The 24,827-nt window shown below is 38.9% G+C and overlaps 1 protein-coding gene across 8 annotated transcripts in view; it reads left to right on the top strand.

Moving 5' to 3' along the window:
* Positions 1 to 24,827, top strand: part of slc2a9l2 (solute carrier family 2 member 9, like 2) — a 98,052-nt gene that overhangs the window by 64,837 nt on the left and 8,388 nt on the right. For all 8 annotated transcript variants that reach the window (XM_042405963.1, XM_042405961.1, XM_042405960.1 and 5 more), the window contains one exon: positions 16,841 to 16,968. In XM_042405963.1, the coding sequence (XP_042261897.1) occupies positions 16,841 to 16,968 (128 nt within the window). The remainder of the gene's footprint in view (positions 1 to 16,840; positions 16,969 to 24,827) is intronic.

The following is a 24,827-nucleotide window of genomic DNA, read 5'->3' as shown; positions in this document are numbered from 1 at the left end:
ATTGGCTTATCTGGATCTGTTCTTCAATGGACTTTTTTTGTATCTCTTGGCAACTTCACATCTGAAGAAGTCAACATTTTCTGTGGGGTTCCATAAGGGTTCGTTCTTGTTGCACTGCTATGCAATCTATACATGCTCCCTCTTGGTACCATCACACAGAATCACAATGTATCCTAGCATTCCTATGCTGATGATACACAACTGTACATCTCACTTTCCTCAGACAACCGGAGGCCTGTAAATGAGCTTATCAGATGCATTGATGACATCAACTACTGGATGTCTCAAAACATTCTACAACTTATCAAAGAAAAATGTTACCATCATTTTCTCTGAAGTGAGCATGTAAGAAACCTGGGTGTTATTATTGATACCAATCTTAACTTCCAGCATCACAAAGTCAGCTTTCTACCATTTAAAAACATTTCCAAACATAGGAGCTTCCTGACCCAGACTGACTCTGAAAAACTGGTACATGCATTCATCTCCAGCAGATTAGATTACTGTAATGCCCTTTTCGCAGAACTTCCCAAGAAGACAATAGGTAGGCTCCAGCTCATTCAGAATGTTCCAGCCAGAGTGCTAAGTGGGACTAGGAAAATACAACACATTACTGCTTGTGTACAAGGCCCTAAATATATTTTCGACTTTTTTCCTTACCTGTGTATGAAATGTGCTTTACAAATAAAATTGACCTGACCTGACTTGTATTTCCAATTCCTGGCTTTCCATTTTCTGTAAATGGAAAAAAGATCAAAGATGTGGATTTACAGAGGCCTTATACTATATTTTTTAAAAAGCTGACATTTAAACTTTGTTTTCCACACTGAACTCTGTTGCTGTTTAAAACAAAGAAATCAAAACTGTTTTTGATTTGAACTCTATTCATAGATTATCCTCTTTTTGCTCCCCCTAGGATGGTGACACTGTCATCTCATTAACTTGAAATTGTTTATTCTCTCTTGCTGACTCTCCCATCGAGTGTGTCAGATTTTGCTACCTTGTCAAACCAGAGAAAACAACTCTCCCCGAGCCGTTTCACAACCTTTGTAAATCTGGTGCCTATATATGAAAACCAACAAGACCCGATATAACAAACTAACTAACAAGACCAGATACAGCTGCATCACATTATGGATGTGTTTTTGCATTCAGTGTGAAGAGTGGGATGACAGTTGGCATTTTGATAAGTGTTATATACATTATAACAGCTGGAGCTGTTGCCGCATAAGAAATCACACTGACAGAAGCAAGTCAATAAATTTCAACCTCCTGAAAAGTGAGAAGTGGGGGAGTAATATTTTCCTATAGGTTTACCTATAATCCCCAGAGCGCTGTTCCTTCACTCCTGTCGATAAAAGGAAATCGCATCAACATTGAGCAGGTTGTTACTGTTCCCATGTGGGACAGGAGGGACCGACATATTCTTAAAGATGCACTGATGCATTCATTATCAGGATCAGCAGCCTCCTCCCATGATATTGGTGTTCCTTTGATTGGCAGTGACATCCTAGTGTAGGACAATTTTAAATCAAACCACGGTTATCTGCAAGAATGTTATGACAAACCTGCAACGTGATCCCCTTCCATATGTTCAGTATTTATTCAGTCATTGAGGCACTAAAGTCCTTTTTTGCTTTCTTCAATGCCATTTCAGTCCAGAGATTTTGAAGATGAGGGCTCTTGTTTTCCTAATAAGAGCTGGGTCGTAACATTATGTCTCTGTGGCAGTTCTATTATGTAAATTCATGATAATTAATGTCCTATTTCCCATTCATGCCGTGATTGGGTGTCATCTACATATGTGCAATGCATACAGTTGAACCCTTTTGAATGTCTCCAGCATGAGTTTGAGTCAAAATGTTATGTGCAAATTTATTCAGAAATTATGAGCATTTCAAAAATTAGGTCTTCCTTGATTTATACTGTATGCAGTGTCATTTTCTGGTATACAAAAATAATGTTGTGATGAATATGAAGAGTATTTTCTGCTTGTGTCTCACTCTAACATTTGGTGAAGCTACAGCATGCTTTATGGTCCTGCAGCTCCATTGCAGTGGTTGATTACAGCATGAAAGTTTGGTTTAAATCTCAGCCCTTCCTCTGTGGACTTTTCACACATCATTTGCATGTGTTTTTCTCCCATATACCTAAGACATGCTGCTTAAGTAATATCTACATTGTCCATAGGTGTGAATTTGAATGTGTTTTTCTGTCTAAGTGTGTTTGTGTGTGTGAGGGTGTGTGTTAAGACATGCTTTTGTCATGCTCTGTTGACAGTGCAAATCTAGTGTGGAGATGTCTGGCAATGTGACACCAAAATCACATTTAGCACATTGGCCCTCATTCATCAAGGTATCGTAATATCATAATGTGTAACTGGTGTGTGTGTGCTCATTTTGCAGCTAAAAAAATTATATTAATTAATACCGGTGACTCATGTATCTCATAAAACAGTGATTAAACTGTTGCCTCAGATGAAAAAATGAATATTTCACATCCTTGTTGCCATCCCTCAAACCTAACACTTAAATCTGTGTATTTTAATGTTGGTGGGTTTGCAACTTAAGGTAGCCTGTGCAGACAAGACAATATTTTTATTACATAGTTCACTGACAAAAAGCATTACAATAGCTCATGTTCTCCCCCACATCTCGGTGACCATTTTAGTGCCAACTCATCTTTTCTCCTCCTTGTTTCCTCTTGTCTCCCTCACTTGATGTCTTTGCTTCAGTGAACCCACTAGTGATGAAATTTGGGGGTGAAAAAAAGAAGTGAGCCTTTCTTTTCCTCCACAAGGGATCAATGGAAGCTGAAATTGAACAGCCCTCACAGCCTATAAAAGAAAGTGTTGTCACAGTAAACTTTCCTCAGTTTGAGCAGACAACACAATGTACTCTGAAAAACACATGCTTAATAGTTGTTTGAAAGGAGTGACAGTGATGTCAGCAGTGTCAGTTAAGCAGTTGTAATTAAAAATGAACTTGTGACCATGCATTGTTTGAGCTGTCAACCTGAAAAGCAATCATCCTTGTTTCCATGTTTTTTCATATGTCCTTAATTAGAATAATAAAAATGCTTTAAGTGATACTTTGTTTTGACTGCAGCCTACCCACAGGGCTGCATTAATGATAACTGAGTCCATGAAAGCAGAATATTCACGCATGGAAACTTTTTAAATTGAAACATCAAATTCCATTTGTAGTCAGGGCTCTTTTGTGATGGGGCAACTATTGTGTGCAACCCATGCAACCTCCCACTGCAGTGAATTGTGGGATACATAAAATGCTGGAAGCAAGCATTTTGTACCCCTGCTGTGAAGGAGGAAAAACTAGACAGGCTATTACTACCCTTGATTTATATATTGTAAATTTGAAATGAGTTTAAAATTGTTTATCAGCTACCTTCCATCATGTAATTTGGGGACTCCCTGCTCAGTTTGAGGGAAGATGACATCCAGGAGCTAACATTTTACTTATACACCCCTTGTGTCCATACCATAGACTGTAAAAAATAATGGAAATAGCTACCATAATGTCACCCATTGGTGTGTGGACTCCTGTTTTAAAGCCTTGAGTTTGCATTTTGATCGTCACCATCTTGTATTTTTGGAGCCAGAAGTGACCATATTTGGACGAGAGGGTGGAGCTGACTCTGATGCTAGCTGCTAGCTTGGTTAGCACCTAGCATTTACACTCTATGTACAGTTAATGGTTTGTGATAATTCTAAGGCTAACTTTCGCCAGCATTAAAACAAAATGTACTTACCGACATCATCTGACTCCTTACAGGGTACAAGCGAACGTTGAACAAGACTTTTTTTGGCTACCAAAATGTTACAGTGAACTTTCATGAACTAAAAACACACTGAAATGGTCCAGACCTACTATGTGTATTGCTCAGTCTTAGATCATTACGACAAAAGAGGAGGAAGAAAAAAGATCACCATAATCCAACCTCCAAGGCCTCTTAGGGTGTTTTTCGACCTTCGCTTTTTAGTCTGGTTGAATCTGACTCTTTTTTCCCACTTTGTGTGATGCGTTTGTGCAGGTTGGCACGTGAATGAGTATGTACTTCCGCTTAAGCAGAGGACGTCAGTTGAGTAGGCAGTCCATCACTGTGGCCCAGGAAACATTTGCATACACACTGCTAAAAGAATGTATCTATATGCTATCTATATGCAGCCCAGACCACCTTTGAATGTGGTCTTAGTGATCAGATCTTTATGCGTCCTCAATGCATTTTGGTTGTGTTCACAACTGTACTTAGAGCTCTCCACCTGGGATCAGATCACCCAAAATGCATCGTAATGCCAAGTGTAAACAGGGTGAGGTGTCTCTGCAGTTTCTCCTTCAACATCTCTCCTATTGCAGGATCTGGTTAGGGTTTAAACAAAACCATTTGCTCACTTCAGAACAAATAAGCCTACCTGGTGTTTCTGAATTTTATTTGTAAGATAAAATGCAAATGATATTCTTTTGTGCAGTATACTGAGAAGCTGCTTGGAGTTGAATACGGAAAAGCAACTGAGGCAGTAACTATGAATACACATTGTTCAATGATAATAGGAAAATAATTGTTGTTCACTGTAAAAATCACACTGAACCCTTCATTGTCCTGATGTAAATTGTGCAACAAGTGCAGAAAATGGCTCGGTGTGCACTGCTTACAGGCAAATCACAAATAACAAATGCTCCCCTGCCTTTGTCTATGTTTAGCTCTTCTTGAATACATTTTCCATCAAAATATTTGTCCCAGGATTAAAATAAAATACTTGTACACTGATACTAAAGCACTTAATCGGTTCTGACATTTAAATGATGTTTGTTGAACAATTCAAGAAGAAGCTCAAAAACACATTATTTGCTACTGCCTCTCAATCACTTAACAGTAAAGCATAAAATATGTTGAGCATTTTTAATGAGCTCTTAAGCTGTGTTAAGCATTTTTGGCAGTATACCACTATATAACAAAAAGACTCAAAACAAACTGCAGGGAGTCTTGACACTTATGCTCTAAAAAAAACAATAAAAGTGTAGTGATTTGTGCCAAGATGAAACACAGTACACAGTGGCTTATCACATGGCCAGTGCTAGCAAAATGTTTGTTTTGGTGTCAGGTGTCAATATCAGGACTCCTCTGTTCTCAGGAGTCACACCTGCTTCATGCCAACACTAGCAACTATCTTTAATATTTTTTTCCATTTCCCTTTACAAAAAATGGAAAGCCAGAAAATAAGAAATACAGGAGAAATTCACAAAATATGGAGTCATGTGTCCTTCCTATCATCATGTAGTTTTTACATGGATATATGCCATACAATAATATAACAATACAATGAAACATTTGTCTTTTTCTTGTGTATACAACGTGCAGATCTAAATGCAAGTTTCAATATATCACACAGTATGCAGTGATCTAATGCCAAATATCAACATATGACTTGTATGTAATGCTCTCAAAGTTTTACTAGGAATAAAAATACTCCTCCCTCAGAGCAGGACTTGAGAGTCATGTGTGGCACTTTATACATTCTCTCTTAGCAAGTGGTACAATAGCAGTCCTCTTTTGAAAATGAACTGTTTTACAACACCAAGATCTGTGAAATGAAATGAGAGCGACATTTATTCACTACATCACACCATGTGCTAAATCTTTTTTTTAATTGTGATGGTGGAAATCATTTAATATGCATGTTATTGGAGCTTTGAGGATGCCGTGTCGCAAATAATCAATGTTGTAGCTGTAATGAAAGTTTTCAGTTTAGTCTAAATTAAACCCTAAAACTAAAAGTTGGATCAAATATGTATCACACTAAATGGACCAATTTCCAATAAGGCGATAAATACATGTTGTGGTTTAAACTTGAATAGTCATTGGATGTCTTGTGAGTTTGTTCAACAATAAATGTTAAATGTTTGGTGTAAAGTTGTAATAAATATGTATGACTATTTTTTGTATTAACCATTTTGATAACAGCTTGCCTGTGCATTTATAACATAAAGCTAGGATGAATCACTCATATGCAAAACTCTGAGCTCTCTGCAGTTCATCTGCAATGCATACTAAATAATTGTGCAACAGATTAGAGTTTCTCCTCCTTTGAACAAGTGAATTTTTGCTGGAAATGTAAAGACCCTGTGGTCTCATTATAGCTGGACAGGGTATTCACTCAATTCAATTCGGGGGAAGAAAAAAGACCATTGCTGGTAGAAATACAGCAAGATGGTTACAAAGTGCTGCCAGATAGGCCATAGTGGATAATCCAGAAGACTGTTGAAGAACATGAATCACCTTTCATCTGGGGACACTCTCTGACCAGAGTGGCATCTGCTGCTTTTTAGGAGCCGCAAACAAAATATACAGGGACACAAGTGATGAGAAGAGACTCTCTGGAGTGAACTCAAGTCATGGTGAAACTTAATGACGTGTGACAGCCAGTATTAGAACAACATTTAAGCAGAAGAGCAAAAGAAATTAAGGAAAAGGTGAAGGCTGATGGATTATGAGTTTGTGAGTGAGATAGCTTCTGTACACCTGAATTTATTTGTGTGTGGGTATGTATGTGTGTTTGATCATCTTTCTTTTCTTTACCACCTCATTTGCTTTAATGCTATATAATTTAACTTATCTTTATGCAGTAGCTACTTTTTAATATTCCTGTGTTGCCACACTGCATGAGCTCAAGCAACCATTTTAATATGCACCTTGCCACAATACCATTTACCATAAAAACATAAATCATAAATCTCCAGAATTCGCTGTAATTCTAGTTGTCATTGGTTTGATTGCATCCTACATATAAGTGGGGTTTCCAGAGCAGCAGAGCCCTGATTGTTGTCATTCCTTGCCTAGTTTCTCCCACAGATATTGCTGTGAATCCCAAGGCTGATTTCTCCTTTTGAGATTGACTTATGTAATATTCCCTCTGTGTACACACACCCCTGAGAGGTGTTTACTAAAAAGCAGAAAAAATGTTTTCTTTATATAAACCATACAACTGTGACATTGATCTTCTGCCAGTGACCCGTCCTCCGCAGGGAAGGGTTTATTCATAATCCTTGGGGTCCTCAAACATCGGCTATATAAGAGTGCACTTGAGATGCCCTCACTTCTGGATTCATCCCTTGCTCTACATCACTAACTCATTAGCTGGAGTAGTTCTTTTCTTTTTCATGGAGCGAAAGACTGAGAGCTCTGTTTTATAATGACTACTGTCCTTTCCACAACATCACAGTCAAGAAACCTGGTCCCTTTACCTGCTCACCTACTGTATAAACATCATCATAATGCCTCTGTATTCACCAGACTGCACTTTAGGAATGGCTGCAACCTTGTGCGAATTTGAGAAGGGAATGAAAACATCTTATCACACCAATTAGGCACTAATGTAATTTTTCCAATAGGGGCGGGGATAGTTACGCAGAGTTGAGCCATGAGCAACCCCAACCATCTAAGACATGGTATCACGGTGCTAATGGTGTTCCACTGCACAGCACAGCAAGGAAAAAGAAGCCTTGATGACGTGTTGGAGATGTATGTGTTCACACAAACACTGTAGTGCCTGTCCTGCAGCGCTTTATCTAACAGATGACTCTGGTTGTTCATTCTTGCACTAATTCTCCCTGCAATATATAAGATTAATCCTCTAGCCAGATAGCACAAAAAATGTCCATATGTTGTTGTGTAGACCAGTTTTTATTCATTGCTATCAAAGTTTGGCTAGCTTACATTGCATGTTCCTGCTTAACTATGAAAGCCTCCTGCTTTTTCACTGATGGAAAGGCTGAACAGACATTTTCAAGAATTAAAGTTCAGCTGAATAACCCTGACCCTTTACAGCCATTTATAGTGAAGGACGCCTCTGATGTGGGACTTTCATTCCTTTGTGACTGCAAGCTCCACATGTGCTCAACATAAATCCTCCAAACAGTATCCTCTGACTTACTGTGCCCATCTCCACATAACCTTGGTCTTATTTTCTCCTCCCTTCACAGTTCGAAAGCCTTTATTGTCATTGTACAGAATACAACGAAATTAGGAGCGCTAACACCGCTATCATGGTTATTGTTAACAGGGTCTTAAAGGCTGCTTTTTTATCCCACAGCCCAAATGACTATCTGCAGGTGAAACAACCACTGCGATTAATCTTCATGTTTTTTGTCTCTATGGACTGTCATGTAATATTGTTTCTCATCAGGGCCACCAGTTTGCGTCATGACTCTCTCCTGGGCAACTCTTTTCTCTGGTTTCTGTCTGCAATCTATAGTCCAACTGAGAGAGCAAATGAGGACCTGGAGACTGTGCTGCAGTCTTTTTCTTTAGCCAGTATTTTTTTGGTGTGTGCACAATGTGAGCTGAACTCTCTGCAGTCCTCTGTCAGAGTCCGTTTCGCCTTCTGAGTGTCAGACACACCTCAGAGAAAAGAGGATGAATTGAGTCTTCCAGCAGAGGAGGGATTTGTCAGGTGCTGTTTTAGGCTTTGGAAAGGGCACTACCAGTTTTTCTCCCTGCCAAGTTGCATCAGGTGCATCAGGTTAATCAAGGAATGGCTATCACTGTGGCACTTTCGTCTCAGTATTACAGAGACTGTCTCATCTTTGTCATTTGTGTAGAAGTTGTTTAACTTGTATTTGTGATAAAGGTGTATCACAACCTTGCATTTCTGCCCAAAGCACCAATTGAGTGTTGTGTCATGGATTAAGGTTGATTGGAAATGCAGCTGAATAGGAAAAATCTGTTAAAATAACATATGTAGGTTAATAAGTTTGGGGTAATAACAAGTCTGTGATTTAGTTGTGGATACAGAGAAAATAGTTTAAAATTTACTGTCAAAATGCATTTTTAAAAACTGGCTTTTATGGGCTAACAATGTACTTGCATTCTCCACCAAAGATGCATGTTGAAAAGAAAGAATAATGAAAATGCTAATTAAAAAAAACACCAGAGCAATTAATTCAGGACACATGGAAACTCACTCATCCCCACCCATACTGTATATGTGCCAGCACGTTTGAATTCGATGCAACTGAAATAATGTTTAAAATGTGTCCTGTGTCAGCTGGTTTATAGACCTCATAAATAGATGCAATGCAGTTCTAAGTTATATGAGATAATTATATAGAGAATAAGCTTGTATTTACTATAAGCATGACTTGATTTGAGAATTACATTCAGTAATAGAACTTGATGCTGTAAAACGTGACAGTTTCCCCCACAGCAAACGTATGATTTATCCCTCAGTCTTTATGGATGGATGAACATTTCTGCAGCTTTGTTATTTATATGAAGATGATTTATCACTCTGTTTACATAGAGTGCTGGTTCAATAGAGGTTGATGTGGTGTAATTACATTATTTATCTGCTGAAAATCACATGCAGAGAGCAGCAACACCCCGATATCTATCTAACCTGGGTTGCCAGTTTCTCAATTTCTATATTCCCCACTCTTATCGTTGTTGTAGAAGTTAAGATTTTTCTTTTTATCACATTTTGTCACATCAAAATGAAAAAAGATCATTCTCTTTATCCCTGCAGGTGGTCTGTGGATTGGCATTGCACCTGTGCCATAAATACTCTGATGAGTTTTGATTTACACTGAAAGAATATTTTTTGTACTCTACACCTACCCATACATACAACTGACTGAATGCACACTGTAGCTTATTACACCTGCTGTCCTTCTTTGTTTTTTCAATTGTTCTGTAGATTAGTTGAAAAGCTGTATTTTTGTACATAATGTAATATTTATACAACATACCAACTGAGGATTAAAACCCTATGAAAACCCTTAAATATTTACACCACTCTTCCTCTTGGAATGAGCTGTTTCATTGTAAATTAAAACACTGAAAACTGTTTTTTGTAAATGTCAGATAGTATAACACATAGTTTGTTTCCCAATATTAATAACCTTGAAGTGTGTGAAGCATATAAAAATAGAAATGCACATGAACTCTGGCATGTTGCTTAAGATCCTTGCCAAATTTTTACATACCGCTTGTTTGTGTTTCTGCATGCATGTCCAAGTGTATGTCACTCTTCATGCTGTTGTATGTGATTGCCTTCATGTGTTTGTGTGGGAGGGCAGTATTCTGCTAGTTTGACATGATTATCCTATTATGTAATTAGTCTTTATTTATAATGTGTGTGCTGTTGTTAGATAATATCACAAGCATACATCTGAGCAGTGGGGCAAACCACATGAGTCACTACAAGGGCAAAGGTAATATGTCACTAGAAAATCCTCCAGATTGAGAGAAACAATATGAATAATTTGCTGCTATTCCTCTACAGAAAGATGTGCCAGCTTAACACAGTTGATTTATAATATCATATTTTAATAATTAATATTTCTATTTATGGCCACTGCTCACGGTATTAAAAACGTGGTTCATAATCCTAACCTCCTCTCAGCCATCAAGTGGGATTGCTGCTACACTGATAAACTTTACAGATGAGCTGGTTAAAACCCCTGTCAGGACCAATCGCGAGTGAAAAAAACTGTGGCCTCTGGTGCTGCCTTAACACTGCTGTCTTGTCATCTGTGGCTCCATGCCTGAGGCACAACAGATCAAGGCTCTGGCACTGGTGGAGTGTGGCTGACCCCGTGATGTCTCAGGAGGTCAAGCTGAAATAGAAGGCAGTACACTAGCTCTTGTCTCAAATCCAAACCGAAAAGAACTGCTGTTTAATTTCTGTCTGATCAACTTTCGTGATTTAGATCTCCTTTTTCTATCTCCAACAATAATGATCTAGTCACCAGTGTTGGACAAGTTACTTTAAAAATGTAATCACTTAGGCTACACGTTAATTACATTACTTTACTAATTATTCAGCAAAAGTAATTACATTACATTACAAAGTAGTTACATTACTTGTTACTTTACTTTCATTACCCACCGGGAACAGCACGCAGCGCTCTATGTGCATTGTTGATGAATGGTCTAGCACAACCGCTGATAGACAGCGACAGGCCAGGTGCACTGTCTCAGTACCGTGTCTTTCTTACATGGGAATTGCAAGATAAAATAGACACAGCAGTCTACATCACTGCAAGGCCTATTCAAATACAAAGTGGACGGTCTACAACACCACAGGGAGTGACACAGACAGGTGCCGAGATGCAGCAAGCATGGCGTTAAACATTCTGACTGATTTCTTCATAACCAAAATTTAAGTTAGTAAAGACTAATTATGGATGTTTCGCTCACCAATTGTTGTTCCTGCTCAGCCTGCTGTAGTTTAATGTAGTCCATTTTTGTATTCCACCATCCTCCATAGAACAAAGTAATCCAAACAGGTTAACAAGCTTTGTATGTGTCACAGTCCCTTTTTAAAACCTCATACTCTTTTCCTTCACGATGGCAAACCTGCCAACCATGCAAATTGCTCATAATGAGCCTTAGATGGCTGAAACTTCACTCAGCACTGGTGCTGCTAATGGTTTTGCAAATTCTATTGAGATAGTCAGATGTGGGTATGTTTGATCCCTGTTGTTGGCAATGAGGAATGGTAGGACTGCATCAGTGTTAAGATCCATGGCTAACTCGGAATACAGTGCATGAAAAGAGTGGAACTCATCCACAACTGTCCTCTGAGTAGAAACGTGTGAGCGCCAGCATTTTCTCTTCAGCATCAGGATGCTTTGGGGTTAGTACTGTGAACAGTTTGAACATTTCTTTGAAGTCGGAAAATTGATTCTCAAACTGAAATAATATGACTGCTTAGGTGGAGGTACAAGGCAAAAATTCAGAGATAAAACAACATTGTCTCTTAAATTTCATCCAGCTCCACAGAGTAGAAACATCTGAATAAATGTCAGGAACAAACTTACTGAATCCCAGCAGATGAATATCAGCTCAAACAAAGAAAAGTCTTGCGACTTTCATTCACCACAAACATAAAAAGACACAAATATCTCATATTCTGGCAAAAGTTTTCAGCAAAGTCAATCATGTGGAGTCAATGAACGGAAACACAGACAGCACCACTCTGCCAATGCAACCCACATTGTGATTGGAGGGGGGATTACATCCGCAGTGAGAAGAACTACCATAGAGAATGAATTGAAAAGGTTACGTAAGTTAAGCTCTACTATTCCCACAGCACTGCCCAGTTGGGCCGCATGCCACGTCCCCAGCAGGGCCCCTACTGAGCACGGGCCCTGGGGCGGTCGCTCTGCTTATGACTGTTACAAAATAATGTGTTACTGCCCAACATTGCTGTTCACTGAATAACCAGATAGCTGTCCTTTTGTTATCAGTTCTGGCCTTAAAACCCCCAGAAATGCTCTTCTATCATACTTGATAGTTAAATTCAGTTAACTGAATATGCTTGTAAATTGTAAATTATTACTGATTTGATTGCAAGAATGAAAGCCAGAAAGGTTCCCAAGGACTGGGATCAATAACTCTTTGCATTGAAATGATTACTAATGTATCTCCCAATATTGACTGTAAACATTTTAACTTCTGTATTTTGTAATGTGGATGTTTTAGCTTTGTACCAGCAAAGCACTATTTGTGTGTTTGAGCTGCCTTTAACTTAACGTGTGTGTGTCAGATTATGGGAATTTATGTATGCATTGTCCATCTGCTCAGTGTGGCACACGCAGTATGAATAGATTCTAATCTAAAATTTTCCAGCTGTTGTAAGGGATGATGCATTAGCCAATTTGACTTTGATATATCTAAATCCCCCCACATGGAAAAAAATACATGTATTTTTCAGTATAACTTGGTGGAAATTAATCTTCAATACAAATAGGCCTTCATAACAGCATTTTATTTTACAGGTTGTGAGGATTGATGGTCACAAAATTAGGCAAATCTACAACATAGAGGAGATTGCAGGTTATTGGTTTAATAGGGATTTTTGCAACAAAGCAGGCTATTTGTTTAATTAGTCTTTTACTCTCTGCTTGAATGAACACTAATGAGTGAGCTGCTGTGGCGTTTGGCTGGAGGAGAAACCTTCATACTTTGATCCCACATCATTCAACACATGCTGTTTCCTCTGAGGCCCTTCACAAACATATGCTGGCCAAATAACATACATAGCCTTATTGGTGTGCAGACCTTTGGCTACAGCTGTGATTAAAGGGTGACAAAGATCAATTTGGTTTGCCATGGAACATGTGGTGGCAACAAGTGCACTCAATTAGTAACCTCAATTCTCAAGCTGAATATACCCTTACAACATTTATGACCATGATGTGTAAAAAATGTGACAAATACAGTATGTAGCTAAAACACATTTTTAGTGCTATGTTTACCAAAAAATATATATTTCTCACCCAACCAAAACCTGGCACATAATTCATGAATTCTCCCTCTCTCTTTCTCTCTCTCTCTCTCTCTCTCTCTCTCTCTCTCTCTCTCTTTCACACACACACACACACACACACACACACATACACACACTCACCTTGTACGCTCTTTTTCTCTTATCTTTCTTCCATGTGCACACACACAGGCCTCACGTATTATGAGGTGCAAAACTCCTTGAAAACCACTATTTTGTCCTGAGCCGATTATCTTGGAACAGATCTAAACTGAACACTCACAAACCAAACACACACCCACACACATACACACATAATTCCCATGCTGGCTCTGCCACCCCTCCCTGCTTCATGTGTGAAGCAGATTTATCCTTCCCAGGGAGAACTGAGATCAGTGTTTTTGTGGCTGCAACCAGAAAAAAATCTCTTCCTAATGTTTCCTGCTGCTTGCTTGTCCTGCTTATGTCATTAATTTCATATTGAATAGAGTTGCTGCACTTACAGCAGCATTTCCTTTTAAGAGGGATTTCTGAAAGTGCCACTCTGGAGACAAGTCCTTTTCACATAAACAGTCTTTTCACATTTATCCGCCTCAGTGTGGGTGTTGCCTCAGGGGATCTTGCATTTCTTGTTAGTGACCACTAATTTAATTTAAACACTTTGGCAGGTGATTGGCCTTTAATATGCACATGATTGCTGTGTAAAATATGTCCCATTCGGTGCACACATGATCACACACAGTCACTTTTAATCAGCTGGTCACATTTGTTAAACAGCAAGCCATCTTTATTCAAGTAATGGGATAGTTAATTATCACAAGTAATTAAATCTAAGGGGATGCTAAGCGCTAATGTGAAACATACCTCCCTTATTTGGATGAAATGAAAATGCACCTGTGGTGGTTTGTATTGCATTAATTGTCTTCTCAAAGGGAATTATGTGACAACAAATAACCTGCTGTAAGGAAAAAATGCAACATCCACAGTTATAGAAGTATACATTATGCATTCATGTAAACTCAGCGGATGCTTTTGTTCAGATTGTACAAGATAGCCTGCAGCCACATTTACAGTACATAATGTTAAAGAGCAAATGTCCTGAGTCATTTATACCAATAACAGTGAAGTTAAGGTACATGAACAGGCGCAACCAGGTCAATACAGTGTATCTACGTTTAGCAAAGGAACACCATGGGGAAAAACTGTGAGATAAGTGGCTACATAGCCAGCTTCCTAAAAGTGTTACCATACACAGTTTCATTTATGGTATGCCCCAATCTGAACACTATCTCCACCTACAGTATATACCAACATTCTGTCAGGCTGCAGCTTATTCAAAAAGAGCCAGATAACACAGTCCAGATAAGACATAACTTAAGGTGTCTAGGCTGTGAGTAAGTCATTTGTAGCCTGAACCTCAGTGCCACCTCCATCTGTCTCGGTTCACTGCTGGAGAAGGTGGTTGGCTCACGTTAGCAGCTTCTTCTTGCACAATCTTTGTAGCAGGGGTGCCCTGTTCATACTGTATAAGAATGCCTGTAGGGTAAGCTCTCTGATGAAATACAGTTGAAAATGTCACCGTCCATTACATTTTCAACACTGGCATTCCTCCTGCATATATAATCAAGGGGACAGAAAATTTGAAAATCCTGTCTACTTATGTGTTTAGAAAAAGTGTAGACCTGAGGGGTATTCTATCAATGCAGCTAAAGAAAGCTGGGCATACTTGAAAAAGCCTGGCTTGAATTAACGTCGACTCTCACTAACACAATTTAGCCGTGTCCAGTCAATGTTAACTCTTCAATGAGCTTGCATTGTGTGCGTATGTGGAGAAAGCAGCCCAGAACAGTCGATTGTCGAAAAGAAGATACTATGTCGCAAAAAGAAAGGAAAACTAGAGCTGTGGTCTTCTCAGCAGCAGAATAAACCCTGCTGATGGAACTATGTGAAGAATATAAGGGAGTCATCACCATAAAGGGCAATACTGCTGCAATTAACAAGGCGAGGGAGATGGCTTGGCAAAACATTGCTGACAGATTAATGTGTAAGTTATACAAGCTTACATATGTGGGCAGTGGTTGTCTAAAGGTTAGAGAAGCGAGCTTGTGATTGGAAGGTTGACGATCTGATTCCCTGGGCCAGTAGGATATATCTGTGTCGGGAAAGTGAAAAGCAGTGAAAAAAGTTTATTTAAAATAAACACTGTAATACAAAACACGCAGTGACCAAGCTCAAAGCTGCACACCCTGATTTAGTCATATATAAATATAATACATACATCTCAAAAATTACTTTCACATTGCTTTAATTTCTTCTGAATCTAAAAAAAACACCCACCACCTCATTGCTGTTGCTTTGAAACTCAACTGTTCCCCGATGAGTTGCAAAATAGCAACATTGAGGCGGAAGGTAATTCTGCAATGTGCCAAGTGTAAATCTTTAAGATTTTGTTGTCCTTGCACACTTGCAAGTAAGTTGAGAGGATGTGTTACTGAGTGCAACAACAGACTGTTTTGAGTGTGCAGAACTGTAAGACATTTGTCTGAAGATGAAAAATGAAAGATGAGAAATGAATCTACCACAGTTAAACAAAGCAAATTTTGCAGCAGCATCTTTTTTCCTTTAAACTAACTATTAGATTGAGACTAGTGTTTTGCATTGTTCTCCATTGCTCTCCACTGAGTTAACAATAATCTGTCAGGATGAATTACTACCATCTACATTTGAACACAGTGGGCCAAGTGTTCCGATATCTGCTGTCCAGTTTGACGTCATCACACTTCAAAGCATTTAAACGTCAACATCTGCTCCTGGGTTAGGGTTTAGAAATGCTGGTTGCACATTGTACTCAGGGATAGGCCAGAGAATCTCCCGACTTTCAACAAGGGAGCCACCATTTTAAAAAGGATTAAACTGGGATTGTGTCAGCCCTTATTTAAAGACAGTCACATAATTTATGGCTTTATTTATTTTGTATTTATTATTACATGTTTTTTTACACTCCGAAATTATCATCAGGGCCTTTAATCTAAGGCTTGTGATGTTTTAACATACATTTTTACATGTAATTATGGAGGATTAATGTGTATGTGTATGTTTGTTTTGTTCTGGAGTGAGGAACATACAGTACACATTATTAGTGTTAATAGTGTAAGAGACTTTGAAAACTCAAACTCTTAGGTGGATGATCCCAAGATTTCAATTCTGTGAAATAAATTGTTGATTGCATCTTCAAAGTGGCCATGAAACAATAATATTATAGAATTTTTCTGATAAAAAGGGATTGTGTTTTTGAAACTGAGCAAGAGGATAGAATGTGGTGCAATAGTGTCAGACATGCACTGATGCACAACAGAAAACAGATATGAAATACAGATTCAACAGATTATTTCACTATGATTATTCTACTTTTGTGCAATCATTGTGCCTTTTCTGATAGAGAGCAATAAATAAACTCCTTTTTTTCCTTTTATGTGGTCTACAAGCACTTAATGCTGCTCAAAGCAAAACTGTTTGGTTTGTTGTAAACCGATGGTCTATCTCTCCCCCTTTCAGGTGGCATCCCATTTGTACTGACAGGGGAACTGTTTGAACAGTCCTACAGACCCGCTGCCTTCATGATCGCTGGCATCGTAAACTGGCTGTCCAACTTTGCCGTTGGCCTCTTGTTCCCGTTCATTCAAGTGAGTCACCCCATCTATATGTGTACATGTGTAGGTGTGTATGTCAGTTGATGGTAATATCCTTGTGAAAACTGAAACCTGCATATAAGTACTGAATGAAATATATTTTAGCTACATTTAATTTAAACAGTCAACTGCTGATGCTGAACATAATAATTATTACACAGTATATCTTTCAAATGTATTTCAGTTTCAAAACGTGGTCAGTGTCTGGGTTGATGTTGGGGTCTGGATCAGGTTTTGGAGCTCAGTCAGCTCAAGGTTACATCATCATCAGTAGAGATGCTTCAAATAATCAAGCCACACTTTTCTAAACTAAAGCAACAAATACACACTACACCTTAGCTAATTGTCAGCTAAACCAAACGAACACCAGCTACGTTTGTCACTTCAACCTTTGCAGTCCATTAAAGTCATGAGCTCCTCATTAATCCCGGCAATGGCTACCTGCCACACAATATTGTTGAGTGGTTGAGTTGCCTCTTCATCAGCACCTCCTCCCCCTCCTTTCTAGACCCTCATTAGTCAACCCACTTGTTATTTGATGTCTCCTTAGTTCTATCATTTAGTATTATGTATTCCATAACTTAATTATATACTGGGCTAATGGTTGCCCTTGGAAGGGTCGGTGATCCATGCTAATATGATTTTTTTGCAATAGTGGCTGATGAGAGTGCACTCTCTGTTCCTTGTTAGTAATTTGAGTCAGTCCTGGATTATACAGATCGCTGAATCATACCTATTTAACCTAACTGTACCTGAAATAGGGAGGATGATGGAGTAAAGTCTAAAGAAACTATTGTAACCAATGGTATAGCAATGCACACCATTCTACTGATTTTTACAAGGTTGCTTTCTTCACACTGCTCTGGCGCTCTCGGCATTGGTGCAAAATGCTCTGAAGTTCTGCGATACAACTGACACAACGATATTGGACAGGGAAATGTAAACTCTGGTTCCACTTCCTTTACTGCTGGCCAGTGTGATGACCACCTCGGCAGCCATAGCACAGCAACTATGTAACTAAGCTACGAAAGTTGCTCCAGTAGCATTTCAACACTAAACATGCATTTGTTATTTCCTTTCATGTTGTGACAATCAATGAGATTCATACCTGCAAGATAATGGCATTGAAACATAAGTCTTATCTAAGATGTTTTTTAGTCATTCATTTATTCGTTCAAGGTAGCTGTTTACACTAGCCACACAACAGCTTGTGTGTAACGGCATCTTCAGGCTTCAGATCTGTTTTTCCCCCATTTACACATATACTGTAGGTACGTAGTCTGTGAGTTCTGTCAAAACACCTTTGGGTGCCCAGCAGTACTGGAAAGATGTGGACATTGACTGCTGCTGTTGTGCTGCTGACATGCTGCTTTCACTGCTTGGCCCTTGTAAACAATTTGTTGTGGGTGAAATGTGATACATGACAGGAATGCTGAATGTAAAGTCTGAGAAAATAATAATAGTATAGTAATAAAAAATAATAACAGACAACCATACTGTCATGTTTTTGGCTTTTAAAAATGACCTGGAAAGAAAGAGTAACTGCAGTGAGCAACAAAAGCTAGTGATATAGATTTAGTGTGCAAGCATATAATGCACCTTTTCTTGTATCAAATTGCTAAAAAAAAAAGTTGAGAACAGTCACTTGATCCTTTTTGGTTATGAACAATGAACATCTTTGAAGAGCTTCATATGGAACCGGAGGCCTCTACTTAGAGGCTAAATATGTTGTTTTAAGAGAGTAATAAGCAAATGCTACCGTTTCAGACAGAATAGCCTATTACTGTCGGAAATTTGAATGTTTTTCTGGAAATTGCAGGGTACTCTTTCAACTTCTATATCTGACTGTTGCTCCAGGCGATTCCACATCACTGCCTCCTCTCATTTTACCTCCTCTATTACTTTCCCTCTCTTTCTGGCCTCACAGCCAGATTTTTCTTTCTCTCACTCTTACCTTCATTAACTTTAATGTTTTTGCAGCCTCTTCCATACAATTTCTTCACTGAAACACCTCGAAACATTGCTTTTGTATAGTTTATAATTGAGTTTGGTGGTGTTAGAGGATATTGCTTGGTAACTGTTTGGTCTTTTGATGGATTAGCTGTGTTCAAGTTGAGTTTGGTGTACTGATTCATGTTCAATTGAAAAAAAAGGTTTTTCACTTAGTCAGTTCAGTCATTAAATGTGTCTGAGATCTTTCCCTATTTATTTATTCACCATCCGCCATTTTATTCGAGTGTCCGAATCCTGAGTGTGATTTGTGCTACAGCAGAATGAAAAAAGTAATGTCCTTGTCATGTACACAACTTTATGCTAATAATCCCACAATGCAATGTGTCGCATTTTATGCAGTAAATGCGAAAATAACCATTGTGTGACCATACATGTGACACTACACTTGTTAGTGACAATGATTGTCCTACATTTTTATCTACTGCTCACTATGGAGTGAACTTTTAAGTGTCTATTACTGTATGTAGGCAGGAGTGAATGAGTCATTTTCCCAACATCAGTTCTTCAGGTTGTGTGCTGTTGTGGGGAGAAGTGATTGTAGAAAATGATATATATGATGACAAGAGGGCCGCCGATGTCAGACAACTACAGACTACAATAAATCTATGTATAGTACAATAATTTTTCCATGTTGTGTTCTGGTATTTAAAGTTTGGGCTGAGTCTTTACATTTTCTATTGAGGCACTATCACTCAGAGTCTTAGTCTTAATACTGCAGAGAAAACAAGGACCCTAAAATACCGGCATACAGCCTCATTACAGACTATCTTTTAAAGGTATTGCCTATTTATATATAGTAGGCATTTATTTTTACCATATTCACATACAGGTAATTTGTGTATAGTACCTATCCTTAGTTTAGAGGAAGGTTAGCTTATCATTTAATCTTATAAATAAATGTTCAAAATACAGATACATAGTGAAGTAAATATAGTAATATATACTTCCCTAAAAGTAGCTGGAACCAGATCAGTGATTTGAGCAGATATTTGTCAGGGAATTATACAGTAATTTGAGTAGTGTAATTACCACTGCCTTTAAGAGGGCACAAATATGTCTCACAACAACAGTTGCTGTAGATAACTGTGGTGTAGATAATATGTAATATATGTATGATATGTATATATAACTGTTGCTGTGTGGCCCTATATGCCACAGTGGTGGTTGTGTCAGAGTGACAGATGTGTGATCTGGTCTACAATGTTCCCACTTGCTCTACAGGACTCAAACCCACGTCCAGGTAAATGTACTGTGCCCTTGGTGCCGTCTTCTTATCCCATTAACACTTCCCGGGCCACTGCTGCCTGTTTGCATTTCACTGATGTGACAACACATTAGCAAACACACTGATACACACTGAGAAGAAGACAAAGCTGACTGCTTTATTCTTGGCACTTATATTTGTCGGTCAGTAGATCTCATAACATGCACAGTATAGAAACTCAAAAACTACTTTTTCAGACTCTTGAAAAAGTATTCTAAATATAAGTGCAGGTAATTCCTCCCTTGTTGAAAGTACAACTATATCTAAGTTAATTCAGTATCTATGGGAGATAGTGTCAGCTTCTGTATTGCTGCTCTCCGAAACCAACCTGACAGAGAACCCTAAAGAGTCTAAGTACCCAAGGTAATCTGCTCTGAATCTGAGGAGTCAAATGTCCTGAAGTGACAGCCCCTTTAACAAGGGCTTAATGCGACAATGCCCTGAGTAAAATAGGATCTGTGGCCCAGCTCTCTATTAAGAGAGGGAATATCTGTCTGTATGTCTGTATGTATGTCATTCACATATCTCTTGAACTGTTCATCCAATCGACTCCTCACTTGACAAGTATATGGCTGAGGACCCAAGGGAGTGCAGTGTCAAATGGTCGAATTGGTGTAATTTGGACACTTGATATGTTCAATATTAATAAACTCTGAATAAACCAGCGATCAGCTAGCCACTCTGCTCTGTGCAGGGGCAGGGTGGAGCTTCAGGGCTCTGCCAACTGACACCAACATGTTTTGGAGAGATCAGAGATGATGTGTGACATGAGTCAGAGTAAAGTGCTCTAAAAAAAGAAAAGTAGACAGCAAAAATAGAGTTTTTAATCAAGAATGGACACTCTTACCACATGTCTAGACAGAAAGCGTAGTGTTAGCAGCATGTTTAGCAGATCAGTAGCAAGTGACCACACAGGAGGCGTTAAGGTACATTGTTGAGCGTAAGTCACCCGCGTTTTGGAAGCGCTCAGAGCCCAATACACAATGACTGTAATTACGCACGTCATATGTTCCGAGACTGTGGTGATATTATAATAGAATATATATATTAAATATATAGATATAGATCTATATAATAGAATGTTAGTATACTCATTCACACCTCACATTAACTGTATTAATTTTCTAGGTGTTGAAGTAGCAATCAGCCCATTCCGAACAGGCACATTTTGAACGGGCACTGCACTATTAAGGACAATCACCCTTTTACACCTGTAAGCCAACCCAATCGTCTCCACAAGTCAGTGGGAGAGGCACTGACAAGAAATGAGCTTAGCCTTGCCACGAGCAGACCATGATCAGTGAGATTAAAGCAAACACACTGGACAGTCCGAAAATAATTTACATTCCTCTTAAGAAGAGAATGGAGAATAATGGAGCACCGCCAGCTCTATTACAATGCAGAAATGGGATGAATTTATAACCTTGGCCACTAAAGCAGGCTTGCAGGCACACCTTGGACAGCTCTGGGATAAAGTGGTGGTGATTTATTCTGATATGGTCTGCGGTTTGCTGGCCAAGGCCAATGCCAGGAGTTGAGCTGTTTTTAACAAAGACTTTCTTATGCACTTTCTCTAAAGGGTTTTGAGTGAGGTTGTCAGACACCAAGGTCAAATAGATCAGTCTCAGAGGGTTAGAGAATATGAGTCTGTAATATGCCCCTTACACAAAACAGCACAGCAGAGGGTGCAGACCCCAGTGTGGACCAGTGTGTGTATAGATGAAACCCATCTGGTTGCCAGATAGCCTTTGACAGTGGAGGCGGGTTTTCCTTCATCTGTCATGTCCTGCAGGAGGGACAATACATCAGAACAAGAACACTGATATGGGATAATCTGCTTGTTCTTACATAATTTTTCAAACATGTGCCACTTTGTGCAGCAAGTGTGAATACACTGAATGGCTTCCATCATGCTGGGGGGCAGACTGGCACTATCCAGACTCAGCCTCTCATGGGCCAGGCCTAGAGGAATAACTATTCTGAGTGAAAATGTTAAATTCCTCTTTGTGCCTGGAATACAAAGCTTGTGTGCAACAGGGGCATCCATGGTTCTCCCAACAGGAGCTGGACTAGCTCCAACACAATTATAGCCAGACTGTGACTCTGGGTATGGTGGAGGGGATCAGGCTGAGGGGGGAGTCACACAGTCAGTGCATCATTTTCTGCCAGACAGAAGGGCATGAGCATTGGTTTGTGAGGAACAGAGATCTACAGTGGCCTGTACGCACTGTGTCTCTGCCAAATCTGGCTGACAGGCGCTGGGTTCAGAGCTGTTTCTTGGACAGGAGGTCTGCGCGTGTCCGTGGCTCCTTGGACTAGAGTTGTGTGCAATGACAGGAGATGTGTGCTGCTCCAAACTATTAACCTGGATGCCAGCTATAGTTAGCTGTGGTAATGAAACCTGCTGTAGGGACATTCTTTTGGGATTCAAAATGTAAACTAAATTAAATTGTAATTAAAATGTGTAACAAATATGCAATTTATAGCACAAAAGTTACAAGTACTGTTTTTTGTTTTTTAAATTACTTGGAGACTCTGGCACATAATCAGCAGCTCTTTTGTATGATCTGCTCTTTCTCTGCTCTGAGCCATGCTCGTCACATACGGATATTGTTTACTTTAAACTGCAGTGAACACTGTCTTCTTATGGCAAGGAACAACTTTTGGATGTGGAGAGCCATTAAAAAGAGTTTAATACTGCTTCATATTTTTCTGTGTAAATCTGTAAAACAACAGAAATGATGACCTTACCATTACATAACATGCCTTTTGTGATTTTGTGTCATTTTTTATACGGTTACAATGTCAGATGTCTATGTTAAATATGGTCAGAGTTCCAAAACTTGAGGTGAACGTATGTAAAAATGCAGCCTCTTGAAGCTAACCAATCAGAACACAGAGGGCTCATCGGGAGGGGGGGGCTTAAAGAGACGGGAGCTAAAACGGCCCATTTCAGACAGGCTAAATTGAGAGGCTGCATATAGCGATAGTATAAGATAAACAGGGAGTTTTTTGAACCGTAAATCATTCAAAGATAGTCCAGTGGAGCCCCAGAATATAAATATAAATATGTCCCCTTTAACAGAATATGGTGACCCAAAAATCCACCAGCAATTAAATCAGTTTTGTCTCTTCATTATATTTTATATATTGTAATTTGTAATGTACTTACAGTATATCATAATGTACATTACAGTTCTCTCAAGTCCTTCATGCTGTGTTGCAATATCACACATATTGGGATACAGCAAATTCCTTTCCATTACCTTAATAAATTCCCTGTGCTTTTATTGATGAAAATCTTATTTTCTCAGATTGATACATGTTTCATGGCTGATTTACTTTGTCAATAAACCAACCATTCCCAAGACATACTGAGGGGCTCGACTCATTAAGTCCTGCTTCATGAGAGAAACTGAAACAATTGCTCTTTTTAGCAAGCTACTGTAAACGAATTGCATGAGCTTGTTGGGAGGGATAGAAGATTTGAGCAGATGCAAAGTAAGGACAATATTACCAACAAACAGCCTAGAGGATTCATCTGATCTACAATGAGACTCAGTTGTGTTAAATGAGTTTTACTGGGAAAACAAAGTGCACCATAGCCTCTCTCCATCTCTCTGTCTCGCTCTTTTTCTCCCTCTCTCTTTGATGTTTTGTAGTAGTCTTTAATGTCTCTGCAGATGTCCTACATGAGTACCTTCTTCATACTAACTGCACCAAGTTGGATCCAAATGGCAGCGACATACTTTGAAGTTCCATTAACATGTAGAAATGCGATGAATTTCACAGATCTGTTTCATCTCTGCATGATGAATGATGATGTGTATATATATATATATATATATATATATATATATCATATACCTGTAAAGATGACCCAATGACAATGCTGTTAGATGAATGATCACACTACACACTAAAAGTTAGATTTTTATGCATACCTTGACCTATAGTGTACATCAGCTCTATCTGTTTATAAAGTGAAAACTACACCATAGACAGATATATAAGTTGTTATTGAATTTTAGGTTGGAGAAATCAATGTGACATCTCAGTTAAGAACTGGCTCCTCATTTTACTGCCTGCATACTTGTGCCCTATTCCTCTGCAGTGCACTCGCATCTCTTTCCCAAGGACTTTAGCTAAAGGATCACAGATGTAACTTCACCTGCTCTGACCTCTTTTACATATTCAAGCAGCCATAAAAGTTGTGCCTTTCTGTGTCTTTGTCCTTCTTTGTCTCTTTTCCCTTTAACTCTCTTTCTAACACACAAATCTCCCAAGGTCACAAATATGGTATTTTGGAGTTTGAGTAGTGTGGGTTTTAAATCAAATGTGTTAATTAGAAATGATCTGTCTCCCTTCCAGTTTACATGCTTATGTTGAGGCTTTTACTTCTACTCTAGACCTTGTACATGCCTTGGTTTCAAATGAATGGACGGTGTTGCTTAATTTGTTGCTAGTTTCTGTTTTCACAGTGTCAGATTTAAAGGAACAGTTCTGCATTTTGGGAAATACACCAACATGTCTCTACGTTAAGTGTGGAGCTAACGTTCAAGAAATAAAAAAACTC

The sequence above is a fragment of the Thunnus maccoyii genome, chromosome 3 (genome assembly GCF_910596095.1).
Source record: "Thunnus maccoyii chromosome 3, fThuMac1.1, whole genome shotgun sequence".
NCBI lineage: Eukaryota > Metazoa > Chordata > Actinopteri > Scombriformes > Scombridae > Thunnus > Thunnus maccoyii.
The sequence above is the reverse complement of the archived record's forward strand: the minus strand, read 5'-3'. Positions and strand labels throughout refer to the sequence as shown.